At 35.2% G+C, this 19,602-nt stretch overlaps 1 protein-coding gene and 1 pseudogene across 3 annotated transcripts in view; one reads left to right on the plus strand and one right to left on the minus strand.

The window, feature by feature from the left end:
• LOC143252084 (uncharacterized) overlaps nt 1–19,602 on the minus strand; it is a 439,932-nt pseudogene that overhangs the window by 321,941 nt on the left and 98,389 nt on the right. The gene's annotated exons all lie outside the window — the stretch shown is intronic.
• LOC143254498 (uncharacterized) overlaps nt 2,595–19,602 on the plus strand; it is a 43,636-nt gene continuing 26,628 nt past the window's right edge. The window contains exon 1 of one of the 2 annotated variants that reach the window (XM_076509672.1): nt 2,595–2,928. In XM_076509672.1, the coding sequence (XP_076365787.1) occupies nt 2,912–2,928 (17 nt within the window). In that variant the 5' untranslated portion in view covers nt 2,595–2,911. The remainder of the gene's footprint in view (nt 2,929–19,602) is intronic. The other variant, XM_076509671.1, reaches the window with a different exon arrangement.

Genomic DNA, 19,602 nt, shown 5'->3' on the forward strand with positions numbered 1-19,602 from the left:
ACCATGGATACACGTTTCTGTGTACCAAGTCACTGCCTGTGATAAAGTAGAACCATGGATACACGTTTCTGTGTACCAAGTCACTGCCTATGATAAAGTAGAACCATGGATACACGTTTCTGTGTACCAAGTCACTGCCTGTGATAAAGTAGAACCATGGATACACGTTTCTGTGTAAAGTCACTGCCTGTGTGATTAGAACCATGGATACACGTTTCTGTGTACCAAGTCACTGCCTGTGATAAAGTAGAACCATGGATAGTACGTTTCTGTGTACCAAGTCACTGCCTGTGATAAAGTAGAACCATGGATACACGTTTCTGTGTACCAAGTCACTGCCTATGATAAAGTAGAACCATGGATACACGTTTCTGTGCCAAGTCACTTCTGTGATAAAGTAGAACCATGGATACACGTTTCTGTGCCAAGTCACTGTCTGTGATAAAGTAGAACCATGGATACACACGTTTCTGTGTACCAAGTCACTGCCTATGATAAAGTAGAACCATGGATACACGTTTCTGTGTACCAAGTCACTGCCTGTGATAAAGTAGAACCATGGATACACGTTTCTGTGTACCAAGTCACTGCCTATGATAAAGTAGAACCATGGATACACGTTTCTGTGTTTCTGTGATAAAGTAGTGTACCAAGTCACTGCCTGTGATAAAGTAGAACCATGGATACACGTTTCTGTGTACCAAGTCACTGCCTATGATAAAGTAGAACCATGGATACACGTTTCTGTGTACCAAGTCACTGCCTGTGATAAAGTAGAACCATGGATACACGTTTCTGTGTACCAAGTCACTGCCTGTGATAAAGTAGAACCATGGATACACGTTTCTGTGTACCAAGTCACTGCCTATGATAAAGATAGAACCATGGATACACGTTTCTGTGTACCAAGTCACTGCCTATGATAAAGTAGAACCATGGATACACGTTTCTGTGTACCAAGTCACTGCCTGTGATAAAGTAGAACCATGGATACACGTTTCTGTGTACCAAGTCACTGCCTGTGATAAAGTAGAACCATGGATACACGTTTCTGTGTACCAAGTCACTGCCTACCAAGTCACTGATAAAGTAGAACCATGGATACACGTTTCTGTGTACCAAGTCACTGCCTATGATAAAGTAGAACCATGGATACACGTTTCTGTGTACCAAGTCACTGCCTATGATAAAGTAGAACCATGGATACACGTTTCTGTGTACCAAGTCACTGCCTGTGATAAAGTAGAACCATGGATACACGTTTCTGTGTACCAAGTCACTGCCTGTGATAAAGTAGAACCATGGATACACGTTTCTGTGTACCAAGTCACTGCCTGTGATAAAGTAGAACCATGGATACACGTTTCTGTGTACCAAGTCACTGCCTGTGATAAAGTAGAACCATGGATACACGTTTGTGTACCAAGTCACTGCCTGTGATAAAGTAGAACCATGGATACACGTTTCTGTGTACCAAGTCACTGCCTGTGATAAAGTAGAACCATGGATACACGTTTCTGTGTACCAAGTCACTGCCTGTGATAAAGTAGAACCATGGATACACGTTTCTGTGTACCAAGTCACTGCCTGTGATAAAGTAGAACCATGGATACACGTTTCTGTGTACCAAGTCACTGCCTGTGATAAAGTAGAACCATGGATACACGTTTCTGTGTACCAAGTCACTGCCTGTGATAAAGTAGAACCATGGATACACGTTTCTGTGTACCAAGTCACTGCCTGTGATAAAGTAGAACCATGGATACACGTTTCTGTGTACCAAGTCACTGCCTGTGATAAAGTAGAACCATGGATACACGTTTCTGTGTACCAAGTCACTGCCTGTGATAAAGTAGAACCATGGATACACGTTTCTGTGTACCAAGTCACTGCCTGTGATAAAGTAGAACCATGGATACACGTTTCTGTGTACCAAGTCACTGCCTGTGATAAAGTAGAACCATGGATACACGTTTCTGTGTACCAAGTCACTGCCTGTGATAAAGTAGAACCATGGATACACGTTTCTGTGTACCAAGTCACTGCCTGTGATAAAGTAGAACCATGGATACACGTTTCTGTGTACCAAGTCACTGCCTGTGATAAAGTAGAACCATGGATACACGTTTCTGTGTACCAAGTCACTGCCTGTGATAAAGTAGAACCATGGATACACGTTTCTGTGTACCAAGTCACTGCCTGTGATAAAGTAGAACCATGGATACACGTTTCTGTGTACCAAGTCACTGCCTGTGATAAAGTAGAACCATGGATACACGTTTCTGTGTACCAAGTCACTGCCTGTGATAAAGTAGAACCATGGATACACGTTTCTGTGTACCAAGTCACTGCCTGTGATAAAGTAGAACCATGGATACACGTTTCTGTGTACCAAGTCACTTCCTGTGATAAAGTAGAACCATGGATACACGTTTCTGTGTACCAAGTCACTTCCTATGATAAAGTAGAACCATGGATACACGTTTGTATTTACCAGAAAAAACAATTGACATGGATGAATGTTAGACACGCCCCCTGGTTAGGTTGTAGAGAGGAAGTTAATTACTTTAATTAACTACCTCATCCATTTCAGACAATCAATAAAATTTCATGCTAGTAAAACTGGTAATGAAGGTTGGTGTTTATGCAGGAAACAGGTCTTTAGCTGGACGTCACCCATAACAACACAAACCTTCGAGTTCAAACTCCATAAACATTGGTTTGCTTTTAATAACGCTTCTTTGTGTCTTTGGTATTAAGTATAAAGCTACACAATGGGCTTTCTGCTCTGGCAACCACCGATGTCGAAATCTGGTTTATGGCATTTAAGTCTGAAGACATACCGCTGCGCTACTAGAAGGCTTTTATAACGGATTTTTCATAATTCAGCTGCACAGATTTCGAAAATAATATGGTTATTTCTATCACGTAAGTACTTTTTACAAATCGGGTAGAAAAAATATTACTTAGATTAAGTTATTACTTCAGTTACCACAACGAACATTTTATTGTTATTAATATGTTTGTTATGTTTGGATTCTAGAACAATCAATAAGACTCTCACGTCGTGATTCGTTAGTAGAAATTTATAGCCATTGGTTGTGAACATTTTAAGCACAACAAAATGTGACCTCACTTCAATGGAAATGATTCACTTATGTAAAAGCACACATAACGTTTTGTAAAAAAAAGGTGATGCAGAAAAATAAGTATTATTTTCGGGTTCAACGTTCAGGAATTACTGTCGAGCAAAAATTCCAAGACAGTAAAACAATCACAGGTCCGTGTAATTATTACCATGTATAATTATATGAAATTATCAGTGTATCTTTACTCCAGCATTGCGAAACGACCTGTGCTTTTGTTTTATTGTAGCTGATTCCACCGAGGGGACTCGAAACCCTGATTTTAGCGTTGTAAATCCGTAGAGTTATCGCTGTACTAGTCCACCACTAGTACAGCGGTATGTCTCCGGGTTTACAACGCTAAAATTAGGGGTTCGATTCCCCTCGGTGGGCTGAGCAGATAGCCCTTTGTGGCTTTTCTATAAGAAAAACACACACTCGCTGTACTAGGGGAGGGGAGAGAGCGAAATGATCTATGCATTTTAAAATAGTGTCCCTGCTCAGGGTATTTTAGAGAGTAAAACACTTGTGCTAATCCGTGCATTTGATGCATTTATAACTATGATAAGTCAGTCTGTTCAACAATGTCAATCAGGTAGTGAAATTGAGAAATTTGTGAATTCTTTTAATCCTTTCTGCTGACTTTGTCAACTGGTTCTATGACTTGTATTTAGTATGTGGATTCTTTATCATCTATGAGTGTCTTTCAAATACTTTTGAAGATTTATTATTTGGTTGTTTGAGACGTAGGTGAGTATTTGCTTGTATTGTGCATATGTCCAGTTCCTCCTATAAATACAACAGTAACATGTCGAGTGATACTTTGAGGTTATAATATTCTTAGTTTTTATGATACGAATAAGCAACAGTCATGAGGAAAATGCCATTGTTACATGTACATATAATGACATGTTTTGTTTTGTTTTCAGTTTGGTATGATACAGATTTAAACAGGTTATAAAGTCATGAGAGAGTTTTCCAGTAAATTTATTGACATTAAAATATAAATTGTTTTAGAACGTTATACTGGGTGTTCAATCCCTATAATTGTTTGAGCTAGATCGAGGCTACATAGTTCAGATTTACTCCGAAATATCTTACAGCTTTGAAAGGTGTGCTTAATCCATATCATTGTCTCAACTAAATCGAGAGCTAATAGTTCGTATTTACACCAGAATGTTTTACAGCGATGTACAGTGTGCCCGATCCCTGTCATTATTTCAACTAAATCAAGGACAGATAGTTCAGATTTACACCAGAATGTTTTACAGCGATGTACAGTGTGCCCGATCCCTGTCATTATTTCAACTAAATCAAGGACAGATAGTTCAGATTTACACCAGAATGTTTTACAGCGATGCACAGTGTGCCCGATCCCTGTCATTATTTCAACTAAATCAAGGACAGATAGTTCAGATTTACACCAGAATGTTTTACAGCGATGTACAGTGTGCCCAATCCCTGACATTTTTCAACTAAATCAAGAACAGATAGTTCAGATTTACTCTGGAATGTTTTACAGCGATGTACAATGTGCCCGATCCCTGTCATTATTTCAACTAAATCGAGGACAGATAGTTCAGATTTATTCTGGAATGTTTTACAGCGATGTACAATGTGCCCGATCCCTGTTATTATTTCAACTAAATCGAGGACAGATAGTTCAGATTTACTCTGGAATGTTTTACAGCGATGTACAATGTTCCCGATCCCTGTCATTATTTCAACTAAATCGAGGGCAGATAGTTCAGATTTACTCTGGAATGTTTTACAGCGATGTACAGTGTGCCCAATCCCTGTCATTGTTTCAACTAAATCGAAGACAGATAGTTCAGATTTACCTGGAAATGGATATTTGTCAAACCACCTGTTCATTCTTTAGTTCCTAGCTGATTGCTCTCAGATGAATGAGACCACCTGATATCACCATTATAAAAGTGCTATTATCAAGCTTGACATTAACAGCTCTTTATGTAACAAATAAACTCTGATTAGTACAACTCATGAAATTTGCTGCCTACATAAATACTGTAACCGACATAAACAGTGTAACTAAAATAAACACTACTACAGATGTAAACACTGTTGTTGATATAAGCATTGTAACCGGTATAAAAACTGTAAGCAATGTAAATACTGCTATTGATTAAATATTGTAATTTATATGAATATTGATACCGGTATAAATGCTGCTATCGATATAAAACTACCATTTATATAAACACTATTACTGTTATAAGGACTGCTGACAATGCAAATATTATAAACGCTATTTGTATGAACGCTATTACTGATACAAAAACTGTTGACAATGTAAACACTGTTTGTATAAACTATTACTTGTTTAAAAGTGGCTGAGAATATAGACACTGTTGTTGTTGTTGTTTTTGAATTTCGCGCAAAGCTATTCGAGGGCTATCTGTGCTAGCCGTCCCTAATTTAGCAGTGTAAGACTAAAGAGAAGGCAGCTAGTCACCACCACCCACCGCCAACTTTTGGACTACTCTTTTACCAATGAATAATGGGATTGACCGTCACGTTATAACGCCTCCACAGCTGAAAAGGCGAGCATGTTTGGTGCGACGGGGATGCAAATCCGCGCCCTTCAGATTACGAGTCGCACACCTTAACCCACCGAGCCATGCCGGGTCTTAAACACTGTTACTGCTATAAAGACTGTTGCCAATGTAAACACTGTTTAAAGCATTTGTCGCTACATCAGGCTATCTATTGTGTTTATCGAGGGGAATCGAACCTCTGATTTTAACAGAGTCTTATCACTGTCCTAGCGGGAGACTTGTTTCAATGGCCAATGCACTTACTCCTACACGCTGACGCCGAGAATTTTGTGACAAAAACCTGTTACTTTGCACGGTGCAATACATAACATGCTGTAGGTTTCAATAAGTATACCATATACCCTCAAAATAAAAGCTATTTAAATTTTATCACATTACACACAAGCAAAATTCATCAGTTTTCACTCAAAAAAGATATTTCGAGTTAAGAGGAAAACAATTACTCGTATTCCACAACATTGTGTGAGATCATACCATACAAAGCGTAAAAAGTGTAACATAATTATTAATTATTCGACGACATTATGTGAAACCACATCACTCATGGCTTAATCATTTCAATAATATTATTAATTATTCCCTGACATTATGTGAAACCACATTTCATATGGCTTAATGATTTCAATAGTATTATTAATTATTCCATGACATGATGTGAAACCACATCACACATGGCTTAATGATTTCAATAGTGTTATTAATTATTCCCTGACATTATGTGACACCACATCACACATGGCTTAATGATTTCAATAATATTATTAATTATTCAACGACATTATGTGAAACCACATCACACATGGCTTAATCATTTCAATAATATTATTAATTATTCCCTGACATTATGTGAAACGACATCACACATGGCTGAATCATTTTAATAATATTATTAATTATTCCCTGACATTATGTGAAACTACATCACATATGGCTAAATCATTCCATTAATATTATTAATTATTCCCTGACATTATGTACAGCCACATCACACATGGCTTAATAATTTCAATAATATTATTAATTATTCCCTGATATTATGTAAAACCACATCACACATGGCTTAATCATTTTAGTAATATTATTAATTATTCCCTGACATTATGTGAAACCACATCACACATGACTTAATTATTTCAATAATATTATTAATTATTCCCTGACATTATGTGAAACCACATCACACATGGCTTAATCATTTCAATAATATTATTAATTATTCCCTGACATTGTGTGAAACCACATCACATATGGCTAAATCATTTTAATAATATTATTAATTATTCCCTGATATTATGTACAGCCACATCACATATGGCTAAATCATTCCATTAATATTATTAATTATTCCCTGATATTATGTACAGCCACATCACACATGGCTTAATCATTTTAATAATATTATTAATTATTCCCTGACATTATGTACAGCCACATCACACATGGCTTAATCATTTCAATAATATTATTAATTATTCTCTGATATTATGTGAAACCATATCACACATGGCTTAATGATTTCAATAATATTATTAATTATTCAACGACATTATGTGAAACCACATCACATATGGCTAAATCATTCCATTAATATTATTAATTATTCCCTGACATTATGTACAGCCACATCACACATGGCTCAATCATTTCAATAATATTATTAATTATTTCCTGATATTATGTGAAACCACATCACACATGGCTTACTCATTTCAATAATATTATTAATTATTCCTGACATTATGTGAAACCACATCACACATGGCTTAATGATTTCAATAGTGTTATTAATTATTCCCTGACATTATGTGAAACCACATCACACATGGCTTAATGATTTCAATAATATTATTAATTATTCAACGACATTATGTGAAACCACATCACACATGGCTTAATCATTTCAATAATATTATTAATTATTCCCTGACATTATGTGAAACCACATCACACATGGCTTAATTATTTTAATAATATTATTAATTATTCCCTGACATTATGTGAAACCACATCTCACATTGTTTAATCATTTCAATAATATTATTAATTATTCCCTGACATTATGTGAAACCACATCACACATGGCTTAATGATTTCATTGCGATTGTTTAAACCTTTGTTCTGAGCGTCGCTGCAATTACAACTTTTCTAAAGAATCTTTAACACTATTAATTATAACACATTGTTATTATTCAGAAAGCTTTTGTACTTCATATGAGAAAGTGGTACTTAAGCGCAGTTCAGAGATAGCTAAAAAAATCCATCTATCAGTGTCTGAGCACTCATTTCAGACTTGGAACAGAAATGTAGTGTATAAAGTTAGTGTATGATTACGCAAAAATAATATCACTTACCTAACATTTTGAGTATGTTTTCTTTTATAGCAAAGCCACATTAGGATATCTGCTGTGTCCACGGTGGGGAATCGAACCCCTGAATCTAGTGTTGTAAAATCCGAAGACCTACCACTTTCCCTGCGGGGAATAATAATTTGAATTCAAATGTTCTTCAAGCAGAAAGAATATGCGTATTTGGTTGTTATTTGCGTTGTTTATTTTTTCAAGTACAAAGAACATTTTATTTATCGAGTTTTCGTTTTTTCTGAACTAATCATTAATTATCTCGTCAGACTAATTACAAGCTCGTGCTGTTTTATTAACTTAGTAGTCAATAGCGCATTGCTCTGATGTTGAGAGGCTCAGCTATTAGACATGAGTAGATACACTATAATTATATTTTATGATGTAGCTTTTTTATGAAGGTACCCGGATTTATTGCTAGTTTTACGTCATAAGTAGAGGTCCGGTATGGCCAAGCGTGTTGAGGCGTTCGACTCGTAATCCGAAGGTCGCGGGTTTGAGTCCCCGTCGCACCAAACATGCTCGCCCTTTGAGCCGTGGGGGCGTTATAATGTGACGGTCAATCCCACTATTCGTTGGTAAAAGAGTAGCCGAAGAGTTGGCGGTGGGTGGTGATGACTAGCTGCCTTCCCTCTAGTCTTACACTGCTAAATTAGGGACGGCTAGCGCAGATAGCCCTCGAATAGCTTTGCGCGAAATTAAAAAAACAAACGTCATAAGTACGAATCTGAGATTGAATAAACTTTATTTGGAACTGTACATTTATAGCAAAATATAAGCTCAAAGTTACTCAAAAGCCACCTGCGCTAAATTTAAACTGATAGACTATATAAATGGCAGATATCCAATAGCAGTCAACAATTATAGGACTTCTGGATGTCTGACCGAATAGTGGGATTTATCCGTCACTCCTAACACAGCTCGAAAGTGCAGTAGTGTAACACGAACGTTGAACCTGCAAATCCACGGTCCGGAAATCTTATCACTGGGACAAGCTTATTTATGCAAACAGAACTAATATGTTTTCCACTTTCGTGTTTTTAATCGAAGCTTTAACGAATTTAGTAGAAACAATTTTGTTAAGTACTGATTATAAAAACGATTTCTCGTCTGAGCTCGCCGTCCACCTTTGGGGCTCTGCTAATAATAACATGTAAATTTCATTGTTCAGAAACAGGATGACAGATTTTTGGGTTATTTATTTATTTTCAATTATAATTCGGATCATCGTTTCAGTTTTAACCTGATACAGGTTTTTTTCTAAGGACATTTAGTAATCGGTCCATCAGTTTATAAACAATGTATAATTATTGTACGATTAGTTACAGTTAATATGCAGTTAAAGTGTGTTACAATTTTCGCATACGTTTGAATTGTACGAATTGTTTCATTATTCGCGACCAAACTAAAGAAACGTTTCCTGAACTGTCTTGTTGCTTTCTGTGTACATAAGTTTGTTTTTGAATTTTGTGCAAAGCTACATGAGGGCTATCTGCGCTAGCCGTCTTTTGTTTAGCAGCGTAAGACTACAGGAGAGGCAGTTAATCATCACCACCCACTGCTGGGCTACTCTTTTACTAACGAATAGTGAGATTGATCGGGGTTTTGTAACGCCCCCACGACCGAAAGGGCGAGCATATTTAAGGGGACGGGGATTCGAACCCGCGACTCTCGGATTACGAGTCGAGCGTCTTACCCTCTTGACCATGTGAGACCATGTAAACAAGATTCACAAATCAGCGTTGATTAAAAATTACAGATTGGCATGTACATAAAAGAAAGAACACGATATTAAAAACATGTTGATTTTATATTTAAAGCTACATTAAATTAATTCATCTTGAAACATTCGAGTAAGCTGATTCGAACCAAGGACTAACCACGTATATTCTTAGACTTTAACCTTCAAAATGCGAGAGAAGGCGTGTTTTATTTATTTACATATTTCATTTAAAGAAGGATGGCATTTCGAGTTTGCGCTCTTCGTCAGGTCGTATAGTTTCAACAAGAGCGCATGCGCAGAATTCAACGAATTTGTATGCGCAGTATTTGGAATGCTGAACGTGAAACTTCTGAGCAGTATTATATCTATTACATAAAAGTTACAAGTCATGAAAGTGGATATCAATCAAAATTTAAACAGAGAATGTCAAAACCGAAATTATCAGGAAATAAAAGCGTTCATTTAAACCAGGTAGTCTTAGGTTTTTCATATTATAAACTCATCTCCTATCGAGCCTTTTCATTTTATGAATGTCTTTTGGAGCAATAATAAGCCCATGAATAAAAAAAAAAATCGTCAACTGTGTGGTTATTCATCAACGAATAGTTTAATTTTCCTTAGAAATTTCATACTCGACGTTCCAAATATTAATATTACACAAACAAGTTCTTTGAACTGTGTGTATGCGCTCACCTTTGTAAAGTGTACGATCAGATGACGAACGCCAGGTCGACACGTTACTTTTATTCAGGTAAAAATATGTAAAACCTTGACCATTGTTCAACCTATTGTTTCATTTTAATATTTTCGTCGCCTTATGCGACTTTAAACTATATCTGTTTCCATGTGTTACAAAACAATATGGTCATACGTTTAGGCCTTGTAGGAGCCAACTGCTGTCTAATTCGTATCCTGATCTCACATGACTTGTTTACATACTTGCACGGCGTGCCAGTTTTCCGACCGTACCGAATAGTTAATGTTTTAACTTAACAAGATATGCCAATTGACTGCATCCGTCTAAAGTGATTCTCAGCTACTGTTTTATCATATGTTGTTACATATCTACTTCAATGACTGTGGGAAAATTAGTTTTCTCAGCTGTTATTTTTTTCTGTAAGTTAAGGGATTTTTTTAATCATTCTGTTTTTTCATTAAGGTGTCTGATTCTTGTTTAATATTTAACATTCGGTAATTTCAATAATTCAAAATTAAATTTAAAAGGTTATTTGTAAGAAACTTTTGATATTAGTGTATAACAGTAAATTCAGTAAATTCGTCATGCAAAACGAATACGCAAACCAATGTGGCTTTCTTAAATGTTCTTTCAGGGGCTCGGTTCCACCTCGGTAGCTTTGCTATCAGAAAAAACACAAACGCTAATGGTTATTTATGTTGAAAGGTCATTTTTTACGGATTATGGCCATGTCTTAAGAGTAGATTTATGGCATAAAGTTACGTCTACGTGCGTTTGTGTGTCTGACCGTGTAATTGGTTTTGTTAGTGTAGTTAGTGTAGTTTAAGTGCCATACTTGAAAATTGTAAAATAAGGAAAATACAAGCGAAGGGAACGTAAACTACCTCAAATGTTGCGGATAGTTGTACGTTAATATCAGGTAACACAAAACACTAGTGAACGACTAATTACATTGTAATATCAGGTAACACAAAACACTAGTGAACGACTAATTACATTGTAATATCAGGTAACACAAAACACTAGTGAACGACTAATTACATTGTAATATCAGGTAACACCAAACACTAGTGAACGACTAATTACATTGTAATATCAGGTAACACAAAACACTAGTGAACGACTAATTACATTGTAATATCAGGTAACACAAAACACTAGTGAACGACTAATTACATTGTAATATCAGGTAACACAAAACACTAGTGAACGACTAATTACATTGTAATATCAGGTAACATTAAATACTAGTGAACGCCTAATTACATTGTAATATCAGGTAACACAAAACACTAGCGAACGACTAATTACATTGTAATATCAGGTAACACCAAACACTAGTGAACGACTAATTACATTGTAATATCAGGTAACACCAAATACTAGTGAACGACTAATTACATAGTAATATCAGGTAACACAAAACACTAGTGAACGACTAATTACATTGTAATATCAGGTAACACAAAACACTAGTGAACGACTAATTACATTGTACTATCAGGTAACACCATATACTAGTGAACGCCTAATTACATTGTAATATCAGGTAACACCAAACACTAGTGAACGCCTAATTACATTGTAATATCAGGTAACACAAAACACTAGTGAACGACTAATTACATTGTAATATCAGATAACACCAAATACTAGTGAACGACTAATTACATTGTAATATCAGGTAACACTAAATACTAGTGAACGACTAATTACATTGTAATATCAGGTAACACCAAATACTAGTGAACGACTAATTACATTGTAATATCAGGTAACACCAAATACTAGTGAACGACTAATTACATTGTAATATCAGGTAACACCAAATACTAGTGAACGACTAATTACATTGTAATATCAGGTAACACAAAACACTAGTGAACGACTAATTACATTGTAATATCAGGTAACACAAAACACTAGTGAACGACTAATTACATTGTACTATCAGGTAACACCATATACTAGTGAACGACTAATTACATTGTAATATCAGGTAACACCAAATACTAGTGAACGACTAATTACATTGTAATATCAGGTAACACCAAACACTAGTGAACGACTAATTACATTGTAATATCAGGTAACACCAAATACTAGTGAACGACTAATTACATTGTAATATCAGGTAACACCAAATACTAGTGAACGACTAATTACATTGCAATATCAGGTAACACCAAATACTAGTGAACGACTAATGACATTGTAATATCAGGTAACACCAAATACTAGTGAACGACTAATTACATTGCAATATCAGGTAACACCAAATACTAGTGAACGACTAATGACATTGTAATATCAGGTAACACCAAACACTAGTGAACGACTAATTACATTGTAATATCAGGTAACACCAAATACTTGTGAACGACTAATTACATTGTAATATCAGGTAACACCAAATACTAGTGAACGACTAATTACATTGTAATATCAGGTAACACCAAACACTAGTGAACGACTAATTACATTGTAATATCAGGTAACACCAAATACTAGTGAACGACTAATTACATTGTAATATCAGGTAACACAAAACACTAGTGAACGACTAATTACATTGTAATATCAGGTAACACAAAACACTAGTGAACGACTAATTACATTGTAATATCAGGTAACACCAAATACTAGTGAACGACTAATTACATTGTAATATCAGGTAACACTAAATACTAGTGAACGACTAATTACATTGTAATATCAGGTAACACCAAATACTAGTGAACGACTAATTACATTGTAATATCAGGTAACACCAAACACTAGTGAACGACTAATTACATTGTAATATCAGGTAACACCAAATACTAGTGAACGACTAATGACATTGTAATATCAGATAACACCAAATACTAGTGAACGACTAATTACATTGTAATATCAGATAACACCAAATACTAGTGAACGACTAATTACATTGTAATATCAGGTAACACCAAATACTAGTGAACGACTAATTACATTGTAATATCAGGTAACACCAAACACTAGTGAACGACTAATTACATTGTAATACCAGGTAATATAGAGCATTAGTGAACAACTAGTTTTGTACTAATATCACATAACACAGTATACTAGTGTTATTTTTGGCAATGTACAACACTAGTGAACGACTAATTACATTGTAATATCAGGTAACACCAAATACTAGTGAACGACTAATTACATTGTAATATCAGGTAACACCAAATACTAGTGAACGACTAATTACATTGTAATATCAGGTAACACAAAATACTAGTGAACGACTAATGACATTGTAATATCAGGTAACACCAAACACTAGTGAACGACTAATTACATTGTAATATCAGATAACACCAAATACTAGTGAACGACTAATTACATTGTAATATCAGGTAACACTAAATACTAGTGAACGACTAATTACATTGTAATATCAGGTAACACCAAATACTAGTGAACGACTAATTACATTGTAATATCAGGTAATATAGAGCATTAGTGAACAACTAGTTTTGTACTAATATCACATAACACAGTATACTAGTGTTATTTTTGGCAATGTACAACACTAGTGAATGACTAATTTGATATTATTCAGAATAGGGTAGCTATTCTAGAGCAGAGATAATAGAATTAACGTTGTGTTAGCAAGTTAAGAAAGGAATGTTTGTTTGTAATTAAACACAAAGGTATACAACAAGCTATCTCTGCTCTTCTTATTAAGATTAACCGGTTGCGAGGTTTGTAAGTCCGCTGACATGCCGATGTGCTGCTAGGTGATAACTGAGTCATGTGACAATGATATTCTATAAGTAACTAAGGTCTACATTATGACTGGTTCACGAACTCGTTTGTTCTGCTTGATGTACTTGAATAACATTTTTGAAATTTATTATTATATTTATTATTAAAACAATTCTGTTTTCAAACGAATGCACAATTATTTTCAGAGAGAGATCAACGAACAGGATTGTTTACTAGATCGGTCAGCGGCTGCATTGTTTATAGGTCACAGACAGGATACATTATTTAAGAGTCACACACTCATAAACCAAAAAAATAAAACATTTCAAGTTATGTTTAAAGACAATAAATGTTCTTTTTGGAAGAGGTTATAGTGGTTGGAAAATTAAATAAGCCATCGTTATAAAACAGATAACCCTTCGCAATGTTTCATGCACACTCTATGTTCAAGCTTCATCAACAGAAGGAAAAATAATAACAGAACAAAACTATTCTGAAAATATATATTTGTCCTGCGAGGTTTTTTACCTGCCCTGTCGTATTTTTTGTTTTTTATCATTATTTTGAAGTGATATTTTGGGATCCGTAATAAATCCCTCATTTATAGCCCCCCAGTGGCTCAGCAGAATGTCTGCGGACTTACAACACTAAAAACCGAGTTTCACGGTTTTTGTTAATTAAAAAACAAAAAACACTAGTGAACGACTAGTGAATACTAGTTTAACACTATGAATAGTGTTAAATAAGCCCGTTCCATTGGCTGTGGTTTCGCTAGATAATATTATCTACTTGTGTGCTTTTGTTACACGAGAGCACAGATGGTAGCTTTGTGCTTAATTCGAAACAATGACAACAGCCCTCATTTATAAACGAAGAAAAATTACAGAATGTATATGTAGATAAGTCACCCATATTTTTTAACACACTGCTTACATGTGCTTATGAAATACAAATAAACCAATCTTCTCTACATCTTATCAGTGTCGCTTTAAAGGTGCGCTTAATGTTCTTGTATCTCGCTTATTTTTTCGCAGTTTCTTTTCAGATAAAATTAAATTATTTTTGCCCAATGGATTGTCGACATTTCATAAAATGTATTAAGCCACTCATATATTAATTGTAATTCCATGAAATAAACTCTTTGTTTTTCCTTGTTTTCCTGACCCTGCGGGAAATAATAGACGGTGATACTTGTTCACAGCATGCTCAGAAAACCAGCAACCATATACTACGTTTCAACATTCGTACTTAACAGTAGATTATCTTGTATTTTACTCGCTAGTTATAAAACGAAAGTCTTTCATAATCATCTTTATAATTACAGCTTCATTTTTAAAATACGTAAACCGAACGTTGTTTATTACTTTTCTAGCTGGTGTACGCGTAATAAAGACGTGTTTCATTTGGTTTGTTTTGAATTTCGCGCAAAGCTACACGAGGGCTATGTGCGCTTTTTTGATATAGTAAAAGACACGTATCTTGTTTGTGTTTTCTTATACCAAAGCTACATCGGGCTATTCGCTGAGCCCACCGAGGGAAATCGAAGTTTCTTGTTACTTGATTGAACAAGGCTGTACCCCTTGCTTCAGTAAAATGAATAGTGTTATTCAGTTGGATGAATGTAAAAATACTAAATATATTATCTATGGTTTGTTATCCAGAAGGAATCTAACTCCTATTTCAGAGTTTAAGTCCGTAAACTCACTACTGACCCACTGGGAGATAACCACAGTGTTATGAACAAGCGAACTAACTAAAGTTGGCTGTCAGTGTTACCGTCAACGATTGTTTATGACTGATCGTATTACAACTCGTAAGATAATCTTGTTAGCGAAGCCTTTACATACTCGACTCGTAATCAGAGGGTCGTGGGTTCGAATCCCCGTCACACCAAACATGCTTGTCCTTTCAGCCGCGAGGGCGTTATAATGTGACGGTCAATACCACTATTTGTTGGTAAAAGAGTAGCCCAAGAGTTGGTGGTGGGTGGTGATGACTAGCTGTCTTCCCTCTAGTCTTACACTGCTAAATTAGGAACTGCTAGCGCAGATAACCCTAGTGTAGCTTTGCGCGTATTTCAAAAGCAAACAAACAAACCTGTATATACCGTAATTTCATCGGAAACGAGCAAAAAGATGCGACAAATTAGTAAACAAAAATCATTCGTTGCTATAAACGTATTTAACAGTATTGACTTCTCATCGAGTAGAACTAATTAATAACACACATAGACCACAAATACTTTTCTCGTTGGCAGATTATTTGATGTTTCAAGCACAAAACCATTGACTCTCTGTGTCGTATTTACCACGGTTTGTAGTGTTATAATCTATTAGACTTATTACTGTGTTACTACGACTGTTATGTCATAAACCAAAACGTTTAAGTGTAATAAATGAGATATTATATATGTTTTCAACGAGTTTTATTGGTTTATTTTACAGAACAAGATTTTCTCTACTTCCGTGATAAAACGAATGCTACTTATCTATACATAGAAACTGTGAACATCCTTAACAGACCTTTTCGCCTGTGATAAAAATATTCTGATTAACCATACACACAATAATTCTAATTAACCATACACACTATATCTTTACTTCAATGTAGCAGTAATTATCAGAAAGGGTCTGTACGCGAGCTAAATGAGCGTGTGTGTTTTTCTTAAAACTAAGCCACATCAGGCTAAGTCTACCGAGGGGAATCTAACCCCTGATTTTAGCGTTGTAAATCCGTAGAGTTACTGCTGTATCAGCGGAGAACCAAGCTAAAGGAAGAACAGTTTCTAGGTTAAGGAAATCAAATTATACTATATATAGAACGAGATATAAACTATTTAAAAATAAGCCAATGAAGTTGAATTATTGGTATAAGAATACCTTTAACTTCAGATAGGTCGATGATAAAATTAGCAAGCATTAAACCAAATCTGTTCCAATACCGCTTCTGAACGTAACTAAATCTCTTCACAAGAAGTTTAAACAATTCAAATGAGCATGTATTTGATACATGGACATATTTGCTCTGTGTAAAGAATGTATAGACTATTATACAGCTATGAACAAGTCTTGTCATCAAAAACTATAACGTAAAGTACTACAACAGTTTTTAAAACAACCGCTGTTGCTCAGACCTTAAACGAATTATATCATGCTGAATAAAGGATTACCTTCCGAAAATTCCTCTCAGGTTTGAAGTGGTATGTTTCATGTTTTCATACATTCAGATTATGATTTTTGGGTTTTCTTATGGTAGCTTAGAGTCTAGTTCTGTTAATTAGAATTTATGTTCCCGCTTGTAACGAATTTACCGATGTACGTTTGTTTTAATATCTGCTCTTGTTTCAGTATAGTTTTCTATTTTTTTTTTTGCATTGATATATTTTCTTGACTGTGTGTTGCGAAACTTTTATCTGTTAACGAACTTTGTAGAAGATTCTTGAGAGCAAGAATCAACAACATATATTTTACGAAAACAATGACGTGTTTTCGAGCATTGTAGGGACTTCGAAAAACTCGGGGGACTCATACAAAAGCACTCAGCTAAGAGACAGAAGATGATTAATATTTGTCAGCTAAAGTCAGTTTACTATACGCCTCGAAAGCTATAATTCTCATTGACACTTATTAATCGGAAAACTGCAGAATTTGACCAGAAATATTATAAATAGATTTTGAACATTACAAACCATTCAACATTATTGAATTAACTATGGACATTAGTATTTCTACGAGGGCATTAAACATCTCCACTTAAAGTCAGCTGTGTAAGACCAACCAAGTTAGTTAACTTAAGCGAGATGTGAAAATATGAACTCAGAACTAATTTGTTTTTCGTGGACTTGAATCGTCGATAAAATATTTAGTTCTAGACCAGTTATAACAATCAGTATTATTTGTGAGTTTGTAAAACTGCTGTATATAAACAATCGCGATAACCGTTATTATAAATTGTATTGTTTATTAAAATATATTTGTATTAAAACATTAAAATTACGTGTATCAATCTTGTTGGCAAATAACATAAATTTAATACATATTAACATTTAATTAACTTCTGAGTTAAAATTCAGAATTTCGGTTATTTGAAATATTAATACGTAACGTAACGGGCCCGGCATGGCCAAGCGTGTTAAGGCGTGCGACTCGTAATCTGAGGGTCGTGGGTTTGCATCCCTGTCGCTCCAAACATGCTCGCCTTTTCACACGTGAGGGCATTATAATGTGACGGTCAATCCCACTATTCGTTGGTAAAAGAGTAGCCCAAGAGTTGGCGGTGGGAGGTGATGACTAGCTGCCTTCCCTCTCGTCTTACACTGCTAAATTAGGGACGGCTAGCACAGATAGCCCTCGAGTAGCTTTGTGCGAAATTCAAAAAACAAACAAACGTAACGTACGTAGTATAATAAATCTGACTCGTCTGAAATAAAGAATAATACGTAACACGCTTTTTAAATGCTTGTATATGACAATGTAACCTGTTTACTTTTATGGTTGTCAGGATGAAAGTTTATACCATATTGATTAACAATACTTCTTACCTTTAGCCCAGTAATGGGAGAAGTAAGAAAGGAAAAGTAAGACTTAACAATATGTGGCTGAGCTAACACACTATAGAGGTGTGGCATGTCCAGGTGGTTAAATATCTTGACTCACACTTTGAGGGTCGAGAGTTCTAATCCATGTCCCACCACACATGTTCGCCCTTTCAGGGGTGGGGGCTATAATGTGATTCAGTGATGTCGAGAAACCCAATTGTTGAGAAATTTATATGCAAAAACGGCTCGTTTGGGTTGAGAAAATATTTTACATAGAAGAGCGAACAACGTTTCACAGAGAAATTAAAGAGTGAATAATACTAATAATGCAATGTAAGTTTAATTATGAATTTGGTTTTGAAAATCGTTTCAGAGACATAAGAATGGACAGAGATTGGCGTCACCTATTGATACAGCATTTAATAGTGTTATCCAGTAACCTTATTTAACTTCCCCGTTTCTCTAAGATGTACATGGTTTCTCTCCACTTGTCAGTTTAATGTCTTCAAGAGAGTTTCCAGGAATGTTAAAGTGTTTTGGAACCGGAAGTTCTTTGTTTATTTTGATTGTTGACTTGTAGTTACTAAACTTTTTCCGTAAGAATGTTTTTGTTTGATCCAAATAATAGAAATTGCATTTTAGACATTGGATTAAATATATAACGTTTTTTTTGTTTTTTTTTTTGCGGAGCAGGTTAGAGATTTAGTGATTTTGAACTGCTTTTGTTTGTCTTTTTTCGAAAATTTGTCTGTTTTTTTGCATGAACTTACAGGTGTGGTATACTTTGCTTTTGGAAGGAAGACTTCCGCCAGTCGACTTTAACGTGAACTGAGTGCGATTGCAAAGTTTTATTTT

Source organism: Tachypleus tridentatus, chromosome 6 (assembly GCF_004210375.1).
Source record: "Tachypleus tridentatus isolate NWPU-2018 chromosome 6, ASM421037v1, whole genome shotgun sequence".
Taxonomy (NCBI): domain Eukaryota; kingdom Metazoa; phylum Arthropoda; class Merostomata; order Xiphosura; family Limulidae; genus Tachypleus; species Tachypleus tridentatus.